This window comes from Acanthopagrus latus, chromosome 20 (genome assembly GCF_904848185.1).
Source record: "Acanthopagrus latus isolate v.2019 chromosome 20, fAcaLat1.1, whole genome shotgun sequence".
Lineage (NCBI taxonomy): Eukaryota > Metazoa > Chordata > Actinopteri > Spariformes > Sparidae > Acanthopagrus > Acanthopagrus latus.
The window spans coordinates 1887439-1911627 of record NC_051058.1 but is presented as its reverse complement, the minus strand read 5'-3'; the positions used below and the strand labels follow the sequence as shown (position 1 = coordinate 1911627).

The 24189-nt window shown below is 39.3% G+C and overlaps 2 protein-coding genes and 1 long non-coding RNA gene across 6 annotated transcripts in view; 1 reads left to right on the top strand and 2 right to left on the bottom strand.

Moving 5' to 3' along the window:
• Positions 1 to 13580, bottom strand: part of wu:fj29h11 (protein NO VEIN) — a 61032-nt gene extending 47452 nt beyond the window's left edge. Inside the window, exons 1-6 of one of the 3 annotated variants that reach the window (XM_037081182.1) lie at positions 13205 to 13580; positions 12505 to 12576; positions 6488 to 7527; positions 4337 to 4535; positions 3882 to 4249; positions 55 to 180 (exon numbers count right to left, since the gene is read on the bottom strand). In XM_037081182.1, the coding sequence (XP_036937077.1) occupies positions 55 to 180; positions 3882 to 4249; positions 4337 to 4535; positions 6488 to 7516 (1722 nt within the window). In that variant the 5' untranslated portion in view covers positions 7517 to 7527; positions 12505 to 12576; positions 13205 to 13580. Of the gene's footprint in view, positions 1 to 54; positions 181 to 3881; positions 4250 to 4336; positions 4536 to 6487; positions 7528 to 12504; positions 12577 to 12919; positions 13069 to 13204 lie in introns of those variants that run through there. The other 2 variants (XM_037081184.1, XM_037081183.1) reach the window with 2 other exon arrangements.
• LOC119009694 lies at positions 12915 to 15766 on the top strand. The gene is made up of 2 exons (XR_005071797.1): positions 12915 to 13042; positions 15260 to 15766. It is a non-coding gene; the product is annotated as an uncharacterized LOC119009694 (long non-coding RNA).
• Positions 15767 to 16284: 518 nt separating this feature from the next.
• LOC119009692 (sulfotransferase 2B1-like) lies at positions 16285 to 20478 on the bottom strand. 2 transcript variants are annotated; one of them, XM_037081186.1, is made up of 7 exons: positions 20283 to 20478; positions 18674 to 18743; positions 18151 to 18359; positions 17903 to 18029; positions 17662 to 17756; positions 16767 to 16944; positions 16285 to 16577 (listed from the first exon to the last, which is right to left on the bottom strand). In XM_037081186.1, the coding sequence occupies exons 1-7, from the start codon at positions 20283 to 20285 to the stop codon at positions 16468 to 16470; spliced, it is 792 nt and encodes a 263-aa protein (XP_036937081.1). In that variant the 5' UTR covers positions 20286 to 20478; the 3' UTR covers positions 16285 to 16467. The 2 variants fall into 2 exon arrangements, with proteins under 2 accessions (XP_036937081.1, XP_036937080.1); XM_037081185.1 differs by having other exon boundaries at positions 18674 to 18860; positions 20283 to 20319.
• Between the last annotated feature and the right edge of the window lie 3711 nt (positions 20479 to 24189).

Below are 24189 nucleotides of genomic sequence, written 5' to 3'. Positions count from 1 at the left end.
TCAACCAAACTTGCAGGTTAAATCCAGGTTATTAACGAATACTTGTTTGCTCACCTCTATGAACATGTTGATCTCTCTCATGGTATACTGAAGATCTTTGAGAGCTGGAATATTCCAAGGTTTTATCCTTCCTGCTTCCAAAGAAGGAACCTGCATCAGCTCGCACACCCTGGAAATCACCTGGATAGAGTTTAAGGAGACATTGAAGGGACGATTCGGAAATTCAATACAGCACATTAGTTAGCTGCACAGATTAACAAAAGAAACACTTTGAGGGTTACCATCTACCCTGTACGCTCTACAGTTGTTAAAAAAAAATCTGTTTCAGGAGCTTCATCAGCAAACAGTACAAACAGTGGCCTACTGCAAGACATCAGTTGTGGTCATAGCCCATATCCGATCAGCACAACAGCCAGCAACAATTTGTCATGTTTGACAGCATCTATAATCTTTAACTTGGGACTAATATAGCTCCAAAGTGGAGTATATGCAAAGGAAAAAGAATGTGACCCTACATTACCCACTATGCAACTCAGCCATTAAGTGACATCATAGGAGGCAATTTATCAGATGACACTGGCTTCCTCTGGAGCCACAAAAGGCTTTTTACTACTTTTGTCATCTATGGAGAAGTTCATCCCAACAGCTGTAAACACACTTTAATATGGAATGTAAAATGTAATAATAAATTAAAGCTGCGAGCAGCGTTGGTCGGGCCCTCGCAGTCCACGCACCTCGGGGCATGCTGCCGTCAGGGCTTCCGCACGCAACGCCTCGAAGAAGCCGTGTCTTTATAATTTGGTGGCCTGCTCCCGCTGGCATTAAGTAATGCACGCTGAAGACAGAAAAAAGAGCGTGTACTGCTGCATGATTCCCCAGACAAAGACTGAGTTGATGGTCCGCTTCTGGAGCTGGCTGACGAAAATGTCCACATGAGGTATAATGCAATGAAATAGTTTCGGGAAGAAGCTGAAAGTATCATCGTCCAGTAGCTGAAGAGAATTTTTTCTCCAGTTCTTCCAGCTGCTCTACACTGTAGCGATGATGTCAGGCACTCTAGCTCACGCAATACACACCCATTATAAAATCACAAGATAGTCTAAAAAATCCTTGAAACTAAAACTTTGATGATTTGAAAACCGTTAAAGATTGTTAGAAACTGAATACATGCCCAATAGTTCAAGGTCTTCTGACTCTTTAAAATGTGGAATAGTATCTGTAGCTCAAAGCAAGAAGCACAACAAGAGGTTGAAAGGCGATGAGTTTTGGAGAGGATTTTAAGATTTTCCCATTTACTTTCCATTCAAACTAATTAGACTGCGACCAAATCGCCACCTATTGGCCGATCTGCACCAAATTTTACACAAAGCCTCATCAGTCCATTGCACACAATTTTCAACATTTACATGATAATCAGAAAGTATTTTGTTAAGATGTACATGATTGTCTGCTTTCTAGACAATTTGCAGGAATTTGTTGTTTTATATTTTGGCTGTTTTATGGACTGTCAAAATTCTTTTAATAACTTTTTGTCGGGAGGGTCCATAGATGCTTCACGCAAAATCTAGTGCAAATTGGTCAAATTGCCTAGGAGGAGTTCAAAAAAGTAGGTTTTGCATTTGTCCCAATTTTGCGAACAAAAAGTTAGCTCAAAAGTGGGCGTGGCCTACAACAAATAATTCAGCTGAATGCAGGGAATGAGTAGATATAAGGTTTAACAATGTGTGACACATTATGTGTGAGTTATGGGCCAAAAACGCTTTCACAAAAAAAAAATAGCGCCACCTGCTGGTCATTTTTGGTGTGTAAGTTGCAGGGGCTAGTCTATACCAAGCCTATGAATTTCATTTCCACAAGTGTTATGGTGTGGGCACAGGGCCAAATATAAAATTAAACTGGCACCAGAGTGCCACCTAGTGGCCGATTGATAAGCATTTTGTGAGATATGCTCAAGAGGCCAGTGGCAATAAGTATACCAAGTTTGGTGTCAATCCGCCAAACCGATGTGGAGATATAAACTATTTGAATTTAAAGAGCGCCACCTTGTGGTCATCGCCTACACTTTTGCAAACATCCTCAGGAACTCATGTCAAAGTATTATCTTAGGTCTCATGTCATTTGGACACACCATTGTGGAGATATTTAACACTTCCTGTTTGGGAGGAAATCTGCAGGAAGTTGTTATTTAATATCTTGAGTATTGTTTGGCCTATCAAAATTCTTTTAATAACTTTTTGTCAGGAGGGTCCACAGATGCTCTATGCCAAGTTTCGTGCAAATCGGTTAAATTGCCTGGGACGAGTTCGAAAAAGTAGGTTTTGCATTTGTCGCAATTTTGCGAACTGAAAGTTAGCACGAAAGTGGGCGTGGCCTACACCAAATAATTCAGCTGGATGCAGGGAACATGGAGATATAAGGTTTATCAATGTGTGACACATTATGTGTGAGTTATGGGCCAAAAACTCTTCAAGTGAAAAATAGCGCCACCTGCTGGTCATTTTTGGTGTGTAAGTTGCAGGGGCCAGTCTATACCACCTCTATGAATTTCATTCCCATAAGTGTTATGGTGTGGTCACAGGGCCAAATCTAAAATTAAACTGGCACCAGAGCGCCACCTAGTGGCCGATTGATAAGTCCTTTGTCAGATATTCTCAAGGGGGCAGTGGCAATGACTATACCAAGTTTGGTGTCAATCCGCCCAAGTGATGTGGAGATATAAACTATATGATTTTAAAGAGCGCCACCTTGTGGTCATCGCCTAGACTTTTGGACAAATGCTCATTAAGTCATGTCAAAGTACAATCTTAAGTTTCATGTCATTTGGACACACCGTTGTGGAGATATCCAACACTTCCTGTTTGGCAGGAAATCTGCAGGAAGTTGTTATTTAATAACGTGAGTATTGTTTGGCCTATCAAAATTCTTTTAATAGCTTTTTGTCAGGAGGGTCCACAGATGCTGTGTGCCAAGTTTCGTGCAAATCGGTGAAATCGCCTGGGAGGAGTTCGAAAAAGTAGGTTTTCGACATTTTGCGACGTAGCGAAAAAAAACGGTAGGCGGAAATGGGCGTGGCCTATACCACGAGACTCAGCCCACTTCACTGAACGCGTGGATATAAGGTTTTTGAATGTGCACAAAGTATATGGGAGTTATTAGCCAAAACGCGCTGTGCTTAATAACAGCGCCACCTAGTGGTGGAAATTCAGGACGACAATAGATTATAAAATTTTTCGCCGGGTGGGACTTATATTCCAAGTTTGGTGAGTTTTGGGGTATGTTCAGGTAGTCAAAAATGCAATCATTTCGTCCGAAGAAAAAAAAAAAAATAATAATAATAATAATAAAAAAATAAAAAAATAAATAAAGAATCCCTTGAAATACAATAGGGTCCTCGCAGGGGTTCCCTGCTCGGGCCCTAATAATAATAAACCCTTTAATAAATGGAGCTGTCCCTGAAGCATACCATACAGATAGGCTTTTGTTTTTTTCTAGAAGCACAGAGAATACCAACAAGGAATGCCATCTATGATGTAAATCACCAAAGGCTAGGGAGAACAACTGGTTTTGATCTCTAGTGAAAAATGTGATACTGATATTTTATTATGTAATTTTCTATTATTCATTATTTCAATTATTGATATTTACATACGGTTATATATCCTGAAATACTGTAATTTATTTAGAGTATTTACTGATCTTGAAAGAGTTTTTTATTTTGAGTAGTTATTTATTCTGACATATGGTATTTTTCTATATACTTTTATTTGTTTGCAACAAATTGACCCATCAATTAACCTTTGTTTGACAAGTTTTTAACCGAACACCCATGTCAAATGCCATGCCACCCACCACAAGTACATAATCAACCTGTGGGACACTACCTTCTCTTTGGTAACCAGCTCTCCTTCTGCAGCGATGTCGCGTCTCACATCTTCCATCAAACTGTTGACTGTATCCTGATCCAGGACTCTTTTCCTCTTCCTCCCTGTGAGATCCTCCTCATCCTCCTCCAGTGCCTCTATTGCCCGCATATTAGCTCCATGTACCTCTCTCAGCTGTGCATGATATGACTCTCTAAACACAGGGGCACCACCCTCTTTCTGGGTTGCACCTCTAACTTTGCGCTTCTGTTCTTTGGTCATGCTCACATCTGCCCCGAGCACTGGAAAGTCAGAGCTAGAGAGAAAGCTGGATGCGGTGGCTTTCTGTTGCTGCTCTTTTTCAGGCTCTCTTGTAAGATCCTGTGCTGCTGTGTAAAGATATGACCACATATGAGTATTTAAATGACAAAGTTCATTTTGTATGCATGATTTTGAAAGCTGTCTTATTTGGCTACCTGCAGTTGTCTCCACCACAGCAGTCTCAGAGTCTGTCATTGTTTCAGACAGAGTAGGTGGCCTCTTATGGTTTGATGCTTCCCAGGTGTCATACAGAGACATATACTGTGTGAGAGGGAGTTGTTCGCCAAACTGCTCAAGATAGTACTTCTGTAGCTGGTCCATTGATGGAGCACTCAACCGGTACTTTGCTATGACCTGGAATACATTAATAAACATTACAGATCAGTGCAAATATAGACAATGGTTATTACTTTGTGTACTGTACAAGTCAAGGGTCATGCAAAGTACAATTACATTCAATAGCTCAATATATTTAAACTTCTGAGGGTTTGTTTGAATCACTAATGAGTATAAACTTTTGAACTGAGATCAGCTGACAAACACAAAATACTTTGTGGTAAGCGGCAGCCCCAATATGCACAGTGGTTCCTGCTACCGCTGGAAATGACAGTTATTTCAAAAACTTGGCCAAAACAGACTATTTTGAAAGTCAAGGTGTGAATTTAATAGATGTAGGTGCAGGTACTTACTGGGACTGTGTTTCAGGGGGGCTATTGAGCCATTTTGCCCCACCCATGGCCAAAATGCATCAATTACATAAATTTTTACCATTTTTCTACGTCATGCTTAGACTGTTTTTATGCATGTTTAGGGCCTCAAAAAAGCAACTTATTTTAGTTGTAGTAGGAATAATGACTCCTTGCATTTCAAAGGGGTCCTCACATTATTTCGGTGCTTGGGCCCTAATGTACTTCAAAACAGATCAGGTCAAAATTACAAATGCTAAATTGGCCAAATATTTTGGAGTATTAGACCATGACTCCACATAACGTAATCTCTGCATCTAAAAATGATGGCAATTTCCAAACCCTTGACTTGGTTTTACAAAATTTCAGAGCTATGGACTAGGCACTAACACCACCTCTGTATTTGAAAACCAGTGAATGTTTTCTTTCCTCAGATGTCTTATCTAAATCCCGATTTGATGAAACTATTCTAAAGTGACTCCCCTGCTTACATTGCTCTTTAGCCAACTTAAAGTGCTATGGAGGGCTAAGGGCAAAAAATATGCTATTGGGCAGCTATCGACCCCCATTTCTCAGTCTCACGGCAACACTGCCTGCATTTCTCAATTGGTATCTCACAGACCAATGAGGTTACATGTGGTGAAGCATGATCTGATGGATTAGGTTGGTGCTACTTTAACTTAATCTGCATATTTTGTCCTGCTGCCCTAAATACTTATTAGTAGAGCTGCAACTAGCAATTATTTTAATTTTCCATTAATCTGTCCATTATTCCCTCAGTTAATACATTTGTTGTTTGGTCTATAAGATCTCAGAAAAGGGGGGAAAATGTCAATCAGTTTTTCTAAAAGTCCAAGATTTTTTATTTTTCCATGTCATTTTATTTCAATATTTCAAACTGATTACTCAATCATTACCGCCATGTTTGCATATCAATCCACAACAGTTTGAGTTGGAAACTTTGGGGATTACTGAGCCTGTATTTCAAATGAAACTACATATTTGAGATCTGTTTTTATATACTATCATCTGACTAATGGAGTACCACAATTTGGTAAACATGGACTTTAAGCTGTGAGGGTCGCATGACAGCTACTGTGCTCACCAAACATCTGAATGGGTTGCCTTGTCAGGGGAAAATGAGTATCAGTAAGCACATTACATTCTTACAATGGCTACTTCTATAACTACCTTCTGACACTTTAACAAAATACTCCTTGTTATGGCAAACCAGGTGTCCTCCTGTAGTAGACTGTTGTGCTACAATAATAACAAGTGTTGATATCAAATAGAGAATTTGATTGTGGGGTTTCCCTTTGAGGTCTGCTGGTCCTGGTAGCATAGTGGACCAGTGACTCAACATCTAGCCTGAGATATTTCTACATCTTAAATCTACCTTCCTTCTGTTAAGGGACATTGGTTATTGAGATTTTTATGATGGCATTTTTTGCGTATACATGCAATGTCCAAGTCTCTACAAGCAATGAGTTAAAATAGAATTGTTGCTTCACTGTTAAATGCAATCAAATGTAAAGTCAGAACAAGTATGAACAGTGTAAACACAAAACTGACAAAACACTCTTTGGTCTATATATCCACATATCTGTCTACAAAACTGACCTCTATGACCCTCTGGTACAGCTGCTGTTGGGTCAATTCCTTAGCTTGCTTGGGCACAGTAAATCGTGTGTAAACAGGAACAGGACAGGGGGTGGAGAATAAGGAAGATAACGGAGGAGCTAAATGGGGAATTGCTGCCTGAATGGTAGGCACACCGTCAGAGGTGACATCTACCTGTGGCACAGTGACAGTGGGAGTGGCGATCAGTGATTCAGTCCCCTGTGGTCTTGCAGGCCTGCTGTCCTCATTATCTTTTGTTGACTTCCCTACAGCTACTGGCTGACTTGGCGGCCAGTGGATCTTATGAAAAACCACCTCCCCTCTCACAACTAAATCTTCTTTCAAATATGCTACCAGGCAGGATATAGTTGTGAAGCCCAAAGAGGCTAAGGCCAGATTATGGCGATATTTCTGGCTATAGACAATAGCCACCTTCTTCAGAGGAATCCCTTCTGGATGCTCTTTTATCATGTACACAATATTTTTCAGAACCTCATCAATCCTAGTTATGTCTTCTGTAGCCTTTGCTGATGCTCCAGCTCCAGCTTGACTTTCATGGTAGTGGTCCTTGTGAAACACCAGTTCCCCCTCCAGAACCAGATCCCTATCCAGCGAGGCTAGCAGGCTTGCCATGGAGTCAAAGCCTAGGGTGGATAAGGTCAGGTTCTCATGGTATGTCTGGCTGTAGGATACAGCCAGTTTCTTCAGGGGGATCCCAGAGTTTTGCTGCACCATGGCAACTATATTTTCAAAAACCTTTGTATTCTTTCTGTCTTTTGTAGCTTTTGTTGTTGTCCCAGTTCTAGCACTCCTCCCATGACGGTGGCTTTTGTGAATCACCAGTTCCTTCTCCACAACCAGATCCCTATCCAGTGAGGCTACCAGGCTAGTCATGGAGTCGAAGCCCAGGGAAGATATAGACAGGTTCTTGTGGTATGCCTGGTTGTAGAATGTAGCCAACTTTTTAAGGGGGATCCCATCTGGATGCTGCTTCACGAGGGCGACAATATTGTCTTGGTCCCTCTCCATCTTGAGTAAAGCTATGAGAGGAAAAAGAGACCATAATACACAATCACTGTACAGTAGTGTAATGGTAGTCTGTGCTTTTAATAATAGCTACAGAAAATGTGGTTTAAGTAATGTGCTAAATAAAACACACATAAACCTAAAACAGATTAGCCCAGGGAGAATGAGTCTTAAAGTGAAAAAAGGAAAACTCCACTCATATTCTTTGCATATTTATTGGCCATTGGTAATAAAACTTGTATTCATATCATACATCAGGGTATAGACTGTGAAAGTATATGAAAGTACTGATACACTAAATTAAAACCTTATTTGATACCTGTTCCTATATTTTTCAAAATTGAAAATAGTGTATGGTTGTAATAAAATCCCACAGCACACCTGGAATTGTGCACACCAGCGTGCCTTGCCACACCATTCGGGAACCACCGGATTATTCTATAGCCACGGCATTGTGTAGTCAACACTTACTTTATAATGATTTACATTTAATTTAAATTTAATTTAATTTAATGCTGGGAAGGAGAATATGGCAGGTAGTTTAGAATTAGCAACAACATTTCTCCAGCTAGCAGTGCTTTATTTAAAAATAAACTAATGAAACAATAAATATTTCTTGCTTTTGCTCAGAGACTTTCTTTAAGGCTTCAATGGTCCTACTGTCAGACAACGATTGCCTTAATGTTTAGCCACACAATTTCAACTGAATGTGTGAAAGTGTTCTGTGTTAAGGCTAATCAAGTGATATTCTTTTGACCAGTTGTCCTACAGCCAACTTTTGTCACCTGTTAAAACCTTGAAGCAGGTCTCGGAGTGAAAGCTTTGACGATTAACAGCTCCAGTACTTCAGCCAAGTTTGATGCCAGGTGAACACCGGGTACCGGGTGAACAGTGCTTGCATTTGATTTGACAAATTTGGTACCTGAAAGCTTTTTTGCTACTGAATGGTAAAGACTCCCTTTTGTCGGAATTCAAAGTGTTGTAGCTTAATGTACAGCCATGGTCAAATCTCGTCTGTAGTGACAAATGCTTAAACTGCTTTATTCTATCAGTAAGCTCCCATCACCTTATCTATCTCATCAGAAACAATCCCTCTTTAAAACTATGAACTATGGTGGGGTATAAACAGAAATGTTTAAGTCCTATACAGTTCATGAACATTGGACTATAGAACCAAATTCTTACTTCAAAAAAGTTACACAGGGCACCTTTAAAATCAAGTAGCCATTACACTATAGTCAAGGACAGTGATTAATGATGTGGATTATTTTCAGTAGCGTACATATCAGCCAGCAGTTTTCATTGATACCACAAAGTTAAAACAGTTGACACTTGTCACCTTATTAATGACTTAAAGTCCAGACTCTTCAATATAAAATCCATATACTGTGTTCTTTAGTTTGTTGAACCATGGCATAAACCATGCCATGAACATGAATAACATTCCAAATATATATATATATATATATATATATATAGTTAATAATGAAGAATAAGGAGAGATTGTATTCATCTTACCTATTCTTTCAAATGACAAGATATGTGGTTCATTCGCCTCAGAAGCTGAAGTACTGTGTATTCACCAGCAACCTTCCTGTTCGAGCTTATAAATGGTCCTCCCTCACTCCCTCCCTCCCTCACTGTATTCCTTTCTGACCAAAGTTAGACAGAAATGAAACTGAAACTAACTGGCAAGCTCATGCAAATCCATTGCAGACTTTGACCTGCAACCACACTCTCATTTTCCAATAAATGGTAATGCCTCACCACACATGCAAACCAAATAAAAGCAATTATAAAGCAAGAAAAGCAGCTGGGGTTCCATTTGAGCAATATACTGCCTGTCTTTGATGACACAAGTGTCTGAGGCAGTAGTTCAGTGAAAAGTCTGCTTTGATGTTCAAATGACAGACACAACACTTATGACACAATGTTTACTAGATGACATTGTAATGGTCTGTAGGGAATGTCAAAGACAAGACAGATGAGAAAACAAGATGCGAGGCAGGAGGTGAGATGTGACTGAGGGAGCGAGGGAAAAGAAACCAAGCCTTTAAGTTTCACATTCCTGGCTTGGCCCAGCTGATTCATCTCAGCTGCTGCTGTAAAATAAGCCATGTGACTTTAAAACCAAGCCAACGCTTAATGTATGGCAGAATTCTGTGGACAACTCAGGTTTTAAATAAAAAAAAAAGTTGATATTTGTAATAACATCAACACATCTCGATCCCCTTTTGCATGTGTGGGACAGTTTTGTGTCACACAGTTGGTTGAGATCAAAGTTTGTAGTCCAGTGTCACAGTTTTCCACGTAAGTAAGTAAACCAAGTACTTAATATTCATTTTAACCTGCTTACGATAATCTGGTTGTCAGCTAATAACACTGTTAAAGCCCTCTTGTGAAAATATGTACCTAAGGAAATGAAACTCTGGATAAGAATGAAACTTTGTCACTGTGAATTCAGTATCCACAGTGTGGATATTTAGGCCAACAAAGTCATGTGTTGGCACGTCTAGCACACCACACCTCTTTTGGTAATGGCATTGTTTCTGCTTCTTGCAAAACCAGACTGACTGGTTGCTGAGAAGTACAGTAAAATAGTTATTTAAACACATGCCATTTATTTCCTTTCTGACTACCAGTGACATTAAAACAAAGTAGATGGCAAAATCTAAATAGATAGTTGCCATTATATTCAGTTCACACGTAAAAACAGCTAACATCATGGTGATTATCATGTAATAAAGTCCTCAAGTAGAAGACAAATTAGTCAATACTCAGTACCTACTGAAATGTTACTTTAGCGTGAAACTTAAGAAAGACAAAAGAAAAAGTAAGAAAAAGATAAAGTAAATGACACACAACTGTCTTTTTTAAATTTGGAGAAAACTGGAATTATGTATTTATTCATTTAGCAGATGTTCTTCATCGGGTAAAGAAGTGAACGTACACCTGTATTTAATTCTGATAAAATGACAAGTTATCATCTCTTCATTAGATGACCTACCACTTCAACACCAGGACAACATTCCCAGTCTGTATCTCTCTAGCGCAATTACAAAATATTGCTTTAAGTTTGTATGGTATTATAGGAAGAAGGAATTTGTCGTTTTGTTGTGTGCTTTTTTGGACTCTACTTCTCTGTATCCCTTTACCATGCAACACTAATGAGTATATTTACATGCACACAGTTTGTAAACTACGATGGCAGAAAATACTGTGTGTTTATATTATTAAACTTATTGGCAACACACAACAGGCACACTTACTGCTCTCTGTCAGCTCAGTGGCAGCTCGGTGCTCTGATGATTGTACAACCACAGCCAGCTGCACTGTGTTCTGTTAATTCATCTGTAAATTACTGGTTAGTGCTATTTGAAAGCCATATTCTTGCTATATATATTACTCAAGTACATGTAACAGAGTATATGTAAAATCTATGAGCCAGAGATAATGAATTTTTTATTCAAAACATGATTCTTCCTTGTCAAGTCTGGCACCAACACCACCCACAATCCAACACAACCACTGACAGTTTAGTCAGAGATGTAGGTGTGTTGTGCTGTGCTAGTAACATGCTTGCAGGGAGAGGAGAAGCTAATGTCTTGTTACCTCACTTACATCAACGTCACAGTTTTTTTCCCCCCAATTTCAAACTTGTAGTCTTCAGCAGACACTGAAGTGACGTCACCTAACACAATTTATCAGATTTTGTGCAGCTCCCTCTGGAGTAATCTCTACAAATCGATATTCTGCATATGAATGCAGAATCTGGCAAAGACCTTGATATCAGAGGCATTCTGGTTTCCGTATGTAGTCCGAGTAGTGTTGACCAATCACGTTTGAGCAAGATTTGGTTTCATGCAAGTTGCAACAGTTGTGTGGAAAGCAAAAGAGGAGGAACGCATCAGCCAAGATGTAATCTCGGAACCCATGGTGTATCCTTTGACAACGGTTTAGAAAAAAAATCTAGGTTTATATAGCCATTATCTTGATATCTGCTGGCTACACTTGAAGCCCCAAAACATTGGCCATTGCACCCAGAGGCTAAAACATCATATAATTGGGTTTTAAGATTGTCTCTGGAGCAATCAAATCATTCATACAACTTTTTCAAATATGCAATAGTACTACCATATAGTAATAGTAAGTTAGTAAGACCAAAAAGACCGATATGTAAGGCTGCAATCAGACCGAAACTGGCGTTAAGTTGACTGGAGTGTCATTCCACGGCCCGATTTGTGTGATGTCACGTTGTGAACTTTTTAACCCCGCTGATTTGCCTATAGTGATTGGACTGGCACCCACTGCGATCTGTGCCACCGCAGCCTTAACAGACTACCCTGAATGGGAGGACCTGCAATCTCGTCAAAACGCAGGACTGGTCTGAATGTAGCCTAAACTCTGTGGATTTCACCCTGACTAGTTCTACGTTAGAATTTTACATAGTTCCAACTCATTTTCCCTTGAAATGTTCAACTAGCTGGCAACGGTGTTATTGCATTGCTTAGCTGCTCTCATAGCACATCAAATGTTATCTGCAAATATGAATTGAGTCCGGTTGGGTTGGGTTGGGTTGGGTTATGCAAGGTATGCAATGGTTTGAAAGCTGATGGTTATTGCGACATGAACATCTTTCAAAATGTTCTACTGTATTAGTGTTACATAAATTGTGTGTTTCAAATTTGTCAACAAACCCTTCAGTTCTTTTAAGGTGTACTGTAAGCCACTTATACCAACAACTGTGTCTATCATGAACCCATGATATTTTTTCAGATGGTTATCATTCTATGAAAATTGCCTCCTTGTACTAGTGTAACTGTGGCCCACAGTCTCTGCAGACAGATTTTATCCAATGTAATAAGCTATTCACGAACAACGAAGCAAGGTATGGAAGATGTGAGTGAATACACCGAATACCACTGTGTGCAATTGAGGAAAGAGTTCCAACTAAGTGGACTTCTGACAAAAACGTGCCACCCGCAACATACCTTGCAGTGATCAGTTTGTGACTGTGTGGTTAGTGCATCGTCTCTTCTCTGTCCTCGCAGTTATGGCTCCATCTTCCAGCAACGGGGAAAGCACAAACAAGGATAATGAGGACGAGAGTGTAAGAGAGAGTGAGATGACAGAGTGCAGAGTCAAACATTAGACCAGGAGTCACATTTGACAAGTAGTGACACACAGAGGTTTCCCACCTACACCGAGGGCAAGCGGTAATGGTTTGGCTCGGCCATGTGCCATATAACGGCTGGCTCCCTTGCAAACAGCTGAAATGCCAGGCACTATATCTACTATCTACTATCTAAAACTTGTTCTGAGCAGACAGAACACAGCTTTAAGTAAAGACAGCCGTGCAATTTAAAAAAAAAATACGCTATTAAGTTACACTGTACAGTGACTTACAGCAGTCTAAGTTACCCTTTGGAAGACAAGATGTCAGAGGAGATGGCACACAGACTTTTGCCAGTCAAATGAACTTCACAACAAACCCGACAACTCGCTAACAGCTGAAGACTCCTGTCAAAGGTGAACAGACATTATCTGACCGGACAGCGTGTCGACATCGAAACGGTTAACGTTAACTTACACCAACAAGTGTAGTCCACCTGAATGACGTGCTAGTGTTATTTTACAGTCGAACACAAACTAAGTCCGCTGTTTAGGTTCGTCTACGGCTTCTCCAGATACCTGCTATAGTGCCAGACAGTTTCCTTTAGATGCAGTGGTCCATTGTGTGTGTTCTCCTTCATTCAACATCCTCCTCATCAGTGAGCGCGATGAAGGAGATCACCATGGCAGTATACAGTCAACTGGGCCGTTTACTTTAGCTAGCGGATACTGGCTAACGTTAGCAAATAATACCAGACGCGAGTTATAACGTAAAATGAATAATATAAGTCCAGAAGTGACGAGTGTTAAAATGACCATGGACACAGTATTGGTATCTCCGGAACTTAACATTTGTAGAGTCAGGTGTGAAATGGTACTACAGTCAGCCCGCAAACTCGCAACATTTTCATATTGTTAGCCGCTACCAGCGTTTACCCAGCTAGCGCCGTGGTGCATTCACGCATACGGAAAATATAGGAAATGCAATAGTCTTCGCAAGAATAATGATCAAGAACAAACATGAGTGGCCTGAATGTTTGTCATTAAAAGTGATATAGGTCTAGCGCTCTAGAAATGTGTCTTAGCTGGACACTAAGACAACGAGACCGTCGAGTTTACAAGTTCCACAGAGATCTAACTGAGGATAAGTGTTGGACGGTTTTTCTTGCAGGTAGAGTGAATGCAGCAAAGTGACGGCAATATTCAGTAAATTGGACCTGTCTCATGCATAAGACATGCCTGATAATAATAATAATAATAATAATAATAATAATAATAATAATAATAATAATAGCAATTATTATTATTATTATTATTATTATTATTACTATTACTATTACTATTATTATTATTATTGTGTGATAATAATGATAATACTAATTATTATTGTTATTATTGTTATTATTGTTATTATTATTATTATTATATAGGAAGAAGAAGAAGCAGAAATCGACATGCATATTTGAATGAAAAAATACATTTGATAGCTGACACCACCAAATGTGCCCTCAGTAATTCTTAGTTTCTGTATGTTACTGAACATGTATACAGTACAGTTATATACCAAAAAATGTCAAAAAGCTTAACAAAAACAGAAATGTATGCATAATGCATCAATCAACACAATAATATAATAACTTCGTTTAGCTATGAAAAATAATGACATTATTGTAAGCACAGCTGTGTTAATGATTTTACACGATAACGGTTAATTGTTGTTTGATGTTTGTTTGTTGTTTTGATCGAATAAAAATGAACACTTCAAATCACTACCCTGGTTCCATTTGACAGCAGGGATTTTCCACTCGTCCAGTGCCCAATACAATTCAAATTTTTACTAGAAAAGTTATGAATGGGGACCAAGCCCCACTGCGCATTCATTCCATCTTCGAAAAAAAGAAAGAAAGAGAGAAAGAAAGAAAGAAAGAAAGAAAGAAAGAAAGAAAGAAAGAAAGAAAGAAAAAGAAAAGAAAAAGCAGCTTTCCTGTGTCCTTGAGACAATTCCATGTCCCTGGTTCCCACTGACACCTGCTGGTGATAACCAACATACTACAACTGAGTCTGGCATAGATGGCAGTATGAGAAGATGCACTTGTGCTGTAATGAACAGGCAAAAAAACATACTAATAACCTAAAAAGGTGATTAAACATATACAGGACGAACCAGACCCTGACGCGTAGCCGATAATGACCGCTGTTCTATACATTATCCTGCTTATTACATGGCTACTTGCCAACACGAAAATAAACTTCACACAGTGTGTCTTTTTACAATTTATTTGTTATCATTCATAGTATTTGCAGCAGAGAAATATAGTTCGCCAAACTGACAACACAGACGTCAAACAGAACATTCTACAGAACACAGCGGATCAACCGTCGGCTGAAATTACATTGAGCTAGTGTCAGCCAAGCCCATTAATTTTTGCACGTTGAACTGTACATTGCCATTAATCGTAAAATGTGACAAGTAGAATGGGGCCTCTTTCGGGATACTGAAAGAGATGTTTCTGTCTTCATCCCTGTTTTCTTTGGGGGGGCTGCTATGGATACACCTAAGAAAAATGATGTCAGGCAAAAAATGCTTGACATTTCAAATCATTAATATTATGCTATGTAACTAAAACTCACCAGATCTGCTACTGCCAGGATGAGAGGACAGGACTCCACTTTTCCCTGTCTGTCAGGGACGAAGTCCAGTAGCTGCTCAGACTGGCTTAACATCTGTGCCCGGCCACAGACATTATCTCCCGACTCTCCAGACCAGCCTGAGACAGCAGTTGGACAGTGGTGCTGCGCAGACTGTGGTTTGTGTACTTCCTTGAAAGGCCTGCTGCATGGCTGATCTTGAACAGCATTTGCCCCAGGATATTGTGTCCCATGGCCTCCCGAGAGTATCAGACACCCTGCTGGTTAAGGAGCTGCTGGTCCTTTTTCAAAGGGAGATGTACTTTTTAAAACTGGCGACAGGGAAATTTGGGCTGTTAGGTTCAGCGAAAACACAGCTACGATAATTCTCCTCGCACAGATCTCTGGCATGGACAAGGACTACAGCTGAAAATTAGATTTATTAGATAAATTACATTTACAGAAATGTCGATTAATGTGCATTGTCCTTTAAATAAATGAAATGAAATCGAGTAGGCCTTGCCGTTGGCATTTTGCACTGAAGGATAAAATGATCATAGCACCTCATTCAGAGACTCTGCACTACAGTTAAACAAGTATGAGGACATGTTTTTCTCCACCAACCAGTCTTTCAAAACGGACATGGCCCATACCAGGCTCTTTTTTGTGTTCAGTTCATGTCGAACCTCTCCTATTTGATCAGCTTCTCTGTCCTCCGAAACTATGTGCCATTCTGCTTTCCTCTCTTTTTGTTTTACCAGTGACAACAACTCGGCCTTTAGCCTATATATATATATATATATATATATATATATATATATATATATATATATATATATATATATATATATATATATATATATATATATATATATATATATATATATATATATATATATATAGATAGATAGATAGATAGATAGATAGATATAGATATAGATATAGATATATCTTAAATATATATGCTTTAGACTCTATTGATCTGTCTACAAGAAAGATAAAACACTGAAGAACAATAGGAAAACTTGACAGAAGTTTGTTGGTTTTAATGGTTGGTTGGTTGGTTGGTTTTCATTATTAGTATTCAGATCATCTTCTGCTTCCACAAACCTCAAGAACCAGACAGAACATCTCAGTGAACAACAACCAACTGGATCATCTTTACAGGTTTCTGTGCAACATTTTATGGTGGAATGACATTCATGGGTTGTGTCTTAATCCCATACAAATTTGTGTTTGATGTCATTCATTTGGTCTTTGTAAACTGCATCAAAGTACTCTGCTTCTGCCACGGTTAGTTGGTTTTTCCAATCTCCGGCAATTCCTGAAACACAACATGCAAGATGATCATAATGCAACTGAGGAAAAGACGTGTGGCCCCATTTTAGGTACAGCTTTTATGAAATTTTCTATATTTCATAAAGATAGTGTGTTTGGCTCTATACTTTGCCCCCAAATAACAGTGGAAATTAAATCAAACAGTATACTGTATGAAACATTTGTTGAAACTCACCTTTCCTCATAAATTCAGACTTAGACATGTCAGTAATTTTAGGAGGAACCAAAGAGAAGTTTGAGCTGTTCGTCTTCATGTTCTTGAAAAGACATCGGTCTGCTATCTTCTCGATCACCTCATTGTCCAAAGGTATCTCCAAGAACTGAGCCATTCTGGACACAGAGTCCTTCAGGTCCTGCAATATATATATACACACACACACACACACACACACACACACACACACACACACACACACACACACACACACACACACACACACCATGTGTGTATCCTTGTGACATTAGAATTGTTTAAATGTGTTTAGAATCAGGATCAGAATTTCCTTTATTTGTCCTGCAAATAGGGAAATTTCTTCCTTGCAGCAGCCAAAGGACAGTAGTATTGTAATAAACAATGATAATAGTAAAAAATAAACAATACAGTAAAAAAGTAAGAAATAGAAATAGACTCATAATTCTCATTCTATAAGACTCATAAAATTGTAAATTCCTTGCCCCCCCACCCAGACCTTTTATCTAGCACCATCAGCAGGACAAAGTTTCTGCTGTAGGACCCGCCAACCCAGATGCAGACACTCAGGCAGAACAAGTCAAAGGAAAAGAACTTAACTGTTGGACAAGTGGAGAATCAAAGCTCTGAGTTCAGCTCAACCACAGTCTGATCTACTGGCCGTTGAGCAGCTCCACTGGATCAGTTGTGGTTAACAGCTTTTTTGCTCAAGGGCACCCAAGCAGTGGTAATGAGGGAGGGGCAAGCACTGCCTTCCCCACCCACATTAGTCCCGTCTGTCTGGGGATTTGAACTGCCAACCCTCCAGTCACACTTTGCGTCTCTAACCTCTAGGCTACTGCACACTGCCCAAACCCCAAAGCACTGTCAAATGTCTCACCATTATCATCTCCTCATAGGAGATGTGCATTATATGCTCTTTATCCTCAGCATTCAGCCAGCTCTTCACATGATCAAACCATGAGCCATAGGCAACTAGAAGAAAACGAAAAATCACAAACACTCCAATATCATAACTGAACATCCAGCTATCAGTGAAATGCAGTTCAGGTTACTGTCATTTACGTTATTGTGTGTTATGACGAAAAAAGTAAATGTCTTTAAATTAGTTTGAGAACGACCTTTTCCATCAAGGAACTTGTGTAGAAACTTGGTCTGTGGACCTGGGTTGACATGATAGGAGGCCTTCTCACAATAGTGAATGGCAGATGTGAACACATCTTTGGGGTTTCTCATGACATTGATGACCTGGAACGATGTTGACACATTCATCATTAACATGGCTGTTTGTATGACACCAAAAGGTAGAATGTGCATCAATGAAAAGAATGATGATAATAATCAGTGACAAAATGTATGCCGGATGTACCCTTGGCTTCACTTTGAAGAAAGATGGTGGCATCATGTTGTACTGTAGATGTGTAGCAAACATTCGTGGAGATGGCCTCTCTTCAATGTTTAGGGAACAGGTTAGGAGATCCTCCAGCCACGGAGCACGATCCCAGTTAGGAGACTGGAGACAGGTCGGATCTCCTCCATTGACTATCAGAGGGACAATCTCTTGTGACCATGTGGTACCTGAGAGCAGCACAGGAGAATTTCTTTGACTTATTAGTTTGATATTTGACAGATGTTTGATATTATTTAGATCTACAGGTACTGAGATACTTTACATTTACAGATTTTTAGTGGATTGCCTTTAACTCCTCCCATTAAATACACCCTCCATTAGAAATATATGAGTGATGGTTAAATACTTACGAAGCGTAATGTGAAATAACACTACATTAAGACATGTATTTTGAAAAACAAACACATATTGTAGTTCATGTGTAATGCTATTCCTAAATCCTGAAGTACACAAACATTTGGAAAACAGTTCAAATGCGTACCTGACTTGGGGTATGCTGCGATGATGATATCATCCGGCCGAAAAGAAAACTCCTCAAAGTATTTCAGAGTCTGTGGAGTGTGTATTTCTTTTAGGAGATAAATCCCCTTGTACATGGTGTATAACTCTGCTTCAGTCATAGTCCAGAGAGAACATCTGGCAGATTTCCTGTGGATTCTGCCACGCTACTGGTAAAACATGTATGTCAGGTTAACCCTCCTGTTGTCTTCACATTCTGTATACGCCCCTTGTCCTCTGGCTCAAAAATGCCACACCCTCAGTAAAGATCTAAGATAAAGCAAAGTACTGAAAATAAAGCAAAGTGATGGATGGCCACAATAGGGTGGATGCTGAATAATCTTTTTCGTTTGGAGTATTTTGTCTGTAACAATGGTGCTTGTATACTGCGTTATTCATTTTGGCAGGTATTTTTGTCTTAGTCTGAACCTGTAGATGTAAAGAAGGAAAGAAGGAAAGAAGGAGAGAAAGAAAGAAAGAAAGAAGGAGAGAAAGAAAGAAAGAAAGAAAGAAACAGCAGCTTTCCTGTGTCCTTGAGACAATTCCATGTCCCTGATCCCCACTGACACCTGCTGGTGATAAACAACATACTACAGCTGAGTCTGGCATAGATGGCACTATGAGACAGTGCACTTGTGAAGTAAACATTTGATTATGAGTATGATCAACATAGCTATGTGTGTGTGTGTGTCATATGATTGTGTATTTGACATCTTGCTTTACACTCCATTTGTCAATAGTCCCACTAACTCTAAGTTTGCTGTCACCTGCCTTCCCAACTCATGTCATTGCAGGCCCCGCTTCTCGTCCCTGCTCTGCATTACCTGCTGGTTTGATTCACCTGGACTGCCCCACCCCCATACTCACCTGCTCCTCATCAGCTAATCAGCCCCTCAGTATATGTACTGGTCCTTTTCGGTCAGCTCTCCAGCATACAATATCCTGTTTCTGCCTGACCTGCCTGCCTGCTTTTGGACCTGGAATACCCAGCCTGCCCCTCGTTGGATTTGTTTGCCTGTATGACTGATCTCCCGGTTTTGACCATTGCCATTGTCGTGCTCTTGGGTTCTACTCTGCCAGTACCAGTGAACGTTACACTACTGATCTGCCTACGAGAAAGATAAAACATTGAGGGACAATAAGAGAAACTGACAGAAATGTGTTTGTTTTAATGTAATTTCATTGTTAGTATTCTGATCATCTGCTGCTTCCACCACCCTCAAGAACCAGACAGAACATCTCAGTAAACAACAACCAACTGGTTCATCTTTACTGGTTTCTGTGCAACATTGTATGGTAGAATGACATTCATGGGTTGTGTCTTAATCCCATACTATCAGGTTGGGGGTTTAAAGGGGAAAACTGTGGAGGGGGGAGGTGGACCCAAACGCAGTTACACAGGAAGGCAAGGATCAAGGGGAACAAAAGGTGAGCTTTTATTTAAAAGCTGATTACCAGCACCAAAGGCAGACAAAACAGGGGCAAGAAGCAAAGTAGCAACTTAAAGGCAAGACAAAGTACAAAGAAAAAAAAAAATTAAAGTTCAAATCAAACATCAGAAAACCAGAAATCAAAATCCAGTGAACACATACCATGGGGACATGAAGCGCATGAACAGGCAAAGACAACCAATGACCGGACAGGGAGTGAAGGGAACACAGAGACTAAATACACAGACACTAATGACATGACGAGGAACAGGTGAGGAGAGAGGCGGGAGGAGGCCAGGTGAGGTAACGAGGGGGAGGAGCACATGAGAAACCATGAAGGGAACAAAACATACAGAGGGAGCCACTGGACACGTTGGATTTCAATTCAGCTGCTGCACTCAGAGAAGAAAAAGAGTATTTATTGCATATATGAATATGTATTTCAAAAGCATATAGCAAACAGACTTTTTCAGACGTTATTAAAATGGTATGAGCCAGTCCAGATGTGTTTTTAGTTTGCAAATTGTTTTATCTGAGAACAGGCCTTCAGTTTCTATATGGTCATATTAAATGGGCGCATTGTGCAATATTTATTTTAGAAGTTACGCATGTAAGTCAATTGTCGGCACACATTTTCTTTGGTACAGCCTATACTTTTCAGTAAAAAAGGATTATAATTTGACATGCTTTGATATCATCAGCATATATCCTGCATATCATTTATCATCAATTCTGAAATTTCAAACATTTGTCTGGTAAATTGAAAACCTGCCAGTCATGTTGTCCGGTGCCAGTTTTTTCTAGCGGAGACCCTGATACAGCCACGTTTGCATAAAATACCAAGCAAATTTTACGGCTTAAAATTTTTCTACTGCTTCATTTTGTCAGAGCATGACACGGTGTAGGCTATGTGGTGCATGGATGTGAACAGCTGATCAGTCATGTGGACTGAATGTTCGCTATGTTACAGTTCTTTCAGTAAATCTGTTTCCATTAAACATTTTGTGCATTAACTCTGATTCACAAAAGACCAAATAGAATAAAAAATAAAATTTTGCATACGATATTCTTACAAATGTTTCACGACAACATGGCTATTGTCCCCAGAGGATAAATTGTAAATTCCTTGCCCCCTTTATTCCAACCCTGGCATTTTTGGCTTAGACCAGCCCCTCATAATTAGTGGAGCACAACTGACTAATAACTTGTGTATGTATTCCCTGAAGGAATGTATTTTACTATTATCCCAAACCTAACTGTAATTATTGTGGTGAGGTGTGCATATGTTTACTCACTTGACTGGGAAAAAAACGCTCACAAACCCTTTCAATCCTATGAACAACTGTGTTGCACCCCTGCTGACTTTAGATTATCAAGTAATTATTGTGGAAAGCAAATAAATACATTTACTCAACACATAGTTCTACCCCCTTAGGTGTATTCTATTTCAAGCATAATGCATCCTCAGCATCCTAAATCTCATAAGTTAATCGTCTATTGTTAACTCCACCACTTTTGTCTGCTCTGTGTGGTTCAATTGATTCTTTTATCCTTTTTACTGGAATCATCTCTAATATGTATTTTCTGAATTTCCCTGATATAGCACCTCAATTCTAATTCTTCAGCTTAAAAGGTGCTCTCTCCTTATATATAGCTATAACTTGCATTTGCGTCAGGCTAACAGGACTGCTTTACAAACTCATGCAAAGCAACTATGTCGTAAAAGCATTTGACACTGTCTTACTCTCATTTAATGTGGGCATACTTTTTGCGTATAACTCTTTTATGCTTTTTTTTTTTACACTTACTTTAGTAATGCTTAAATTGGAAAGCTTTAACTTATCATTTAGCAGTTTTAAAATCAGTTTTTTAAAACATGTTTAACAACAGCATAGAGGGTTGCTACAAATTCAAACTACTATGCAGCCTTTCAACACACCTATAACCTAAATATCTAAAATGCTATGATGGAGCCTAAAATGGACACTGCAATTAATATTGATACTAATCAATCACCATTGCTCATCATTCTCATGTTGTGTACAAAAATCATGACGAATAATAAAGAAGGAAGGAAGATAATAATATAATGTGAAATTGAGTATAATAATAATTTTAATCATATCATAGGAAATTATATTGCTTAATACACAATTTAGATAAAAAAGCTAAAAACAAGCAAATCATAATATACACCCCCAACAGGGGGGTTATATAAATATAAGTATAGCATTTGCAGTCAGATGGGGTTCCTGCTGAAACCATCATGTTGGGTTGTAAATAAAGAGTATGAAATCCCCACACAAACATTATATCACCACATTTAAATGCACGTTTTAACTGTTTCTTTGTAGGCCTGCAGGCTTCAAAAAGCAGGATGTGAGGCAAAAGCCCACTTGTGATGTAAGAGGGACCCCTGCTGGATGAAGCTGGGTAGGACCTCCTTGCGCAAGCCCAAGTGCTGAGGACAGGTGAGTATTGACAGAAATGGATTAATTTGTAAGTCACAAAGCTAATCACATTTAAGCATTCACCAAGTATTAAGCAAATGATTCTCAAAATCATATGTGGGCCTGTTTCATTTGGCCAAATGATACAATTGCTCACTGGTTGGGAAATTGTCCCCATTACTCTTATACTCAAGACGTTCCTCCTTATCAGGATCAGTGGTGCAGAGCTGAACATACTGCTCAACCTTCCTTCCTACAACACCACATATCCATCTATACATCACAGCTTTCATACATATCAGGGTACAAGTACAGATGCACAAAAACTAGAATGAGAATTTGAACCATAACTGCACCCCATGGACCAAGTTCATCATGCGGCCATTTATTTAAAATATAGCCTGTAGAATCTGAAGGGTTCAAAGGCATCTCTGACTTATTCAAGGACAGTTATTACACCTGTCATATTATCTACATTGTCTGGAATTAATGTTATGCAAGCTTCTCCTGTCAGGTTCAAAGTTAGACACAATCCCCCAGTCTTAGCCATTAAATAATCAAGTACCATTTCATGTTTTAACAGAGTTAAGCAGAGTGATCTGTCATTATCTGAGAGAAAGCAGAAACCTTTAATAGTTTTGTTTGCAAACCCAGACAGTGTAGGTTATGTTTTCTATGTAATCTGCCAAGAAAGTCACCCCATACCAAAGGAAAAAGCGAAGTCCCCATATTTCCCCAAGAGACATGGCCAGTCCGAGGCATAAGTGAACTAAGCAGCAAACTAAGCAGTTGCTCGAGAAAAAAAAAAAAAAAAAAAAAAAAAATTTAAGTGACATAAATGAATGAATGAATAATTCAAGACAAGATGATTCTGATTTCATGATCAATATACCTGCCGAGGGGGGCCCCAAATCAAATTTTGCTTTGGGCGCCCAAAAGGCTGTCAAGAAAGATTCCCCAATGGTAGGATTCAAGGGTACTGAACTCAGCCATAGCTCTCTTATGTCAACCAAACCCTAATTTAACCTGTTCCATATGTATAAACATCAGGTTATTCAGAGTTAGGTTCACTTATTGCGGTGTCGCATAGCTGCTATTACTATGCTTAGAAGGTTCAAGCATTGTTTGACAGTTGCCACATATGATCCCATCCTGTATGCCCAATGTTTGTGTATGTTTGGTGTCAAATTGAATATTTGACCAAGACATTGTATAGCCATAAATTGGCTGGTTATTTTTATTACAGACATCATCATCTCTGAGGGAGTCTGCATCAAACCCCCATGGTCTCCACCCATTACCCTCAAACAGTTCTGTTTTGCATCTTCACAAGTCTTGTATAATCAGAGGCAGGGCTTTTACCCAGTTTAGCCCTTTTTCTTCACACACTTTGTTCAACTTGGTCTTCAATTGTGCAATTTTCTCATTCTGCAGCTCCCCCACTCTGTCGATGATAGGTAAATTGTGTTCTCAAGTCAAACCCAAAATAGTCAGACATCTGTTTTATGGCGTTATTTACAAAATGTGTGCCATCATCACAGGATAATTTCATGGGAATTCCATGTTTTGGCACAATCTCTTGCAGCAACAAGTTTGCTACAGCTGTTTGCATCTGCTTT

Bases quoted from the DNA above. Each gene is read 5' to 3' on its own strand.
- LOC119009692 (XM_037081185.1), bottom strand. From the start codon at position 18,812: ATGACTGAAGCAGAGTTATACACCATGTACAAGGGGATTTATCTCCTA. The intron at 16,945-17,661 runs GTGAGACATTTG...TATATATTGCAG, and splicing joins CCTATGAGGAGATGATAATG to GACCTGAAGGACTCTGTGTC. The intron at 16,578-16,766 runs GTGAGTTTCAAC...GTTGTGTTTCAG, and splicing joins GTCTGAATTTATGAGGAAAG to GAATTGCCGGAGATTGGAAA.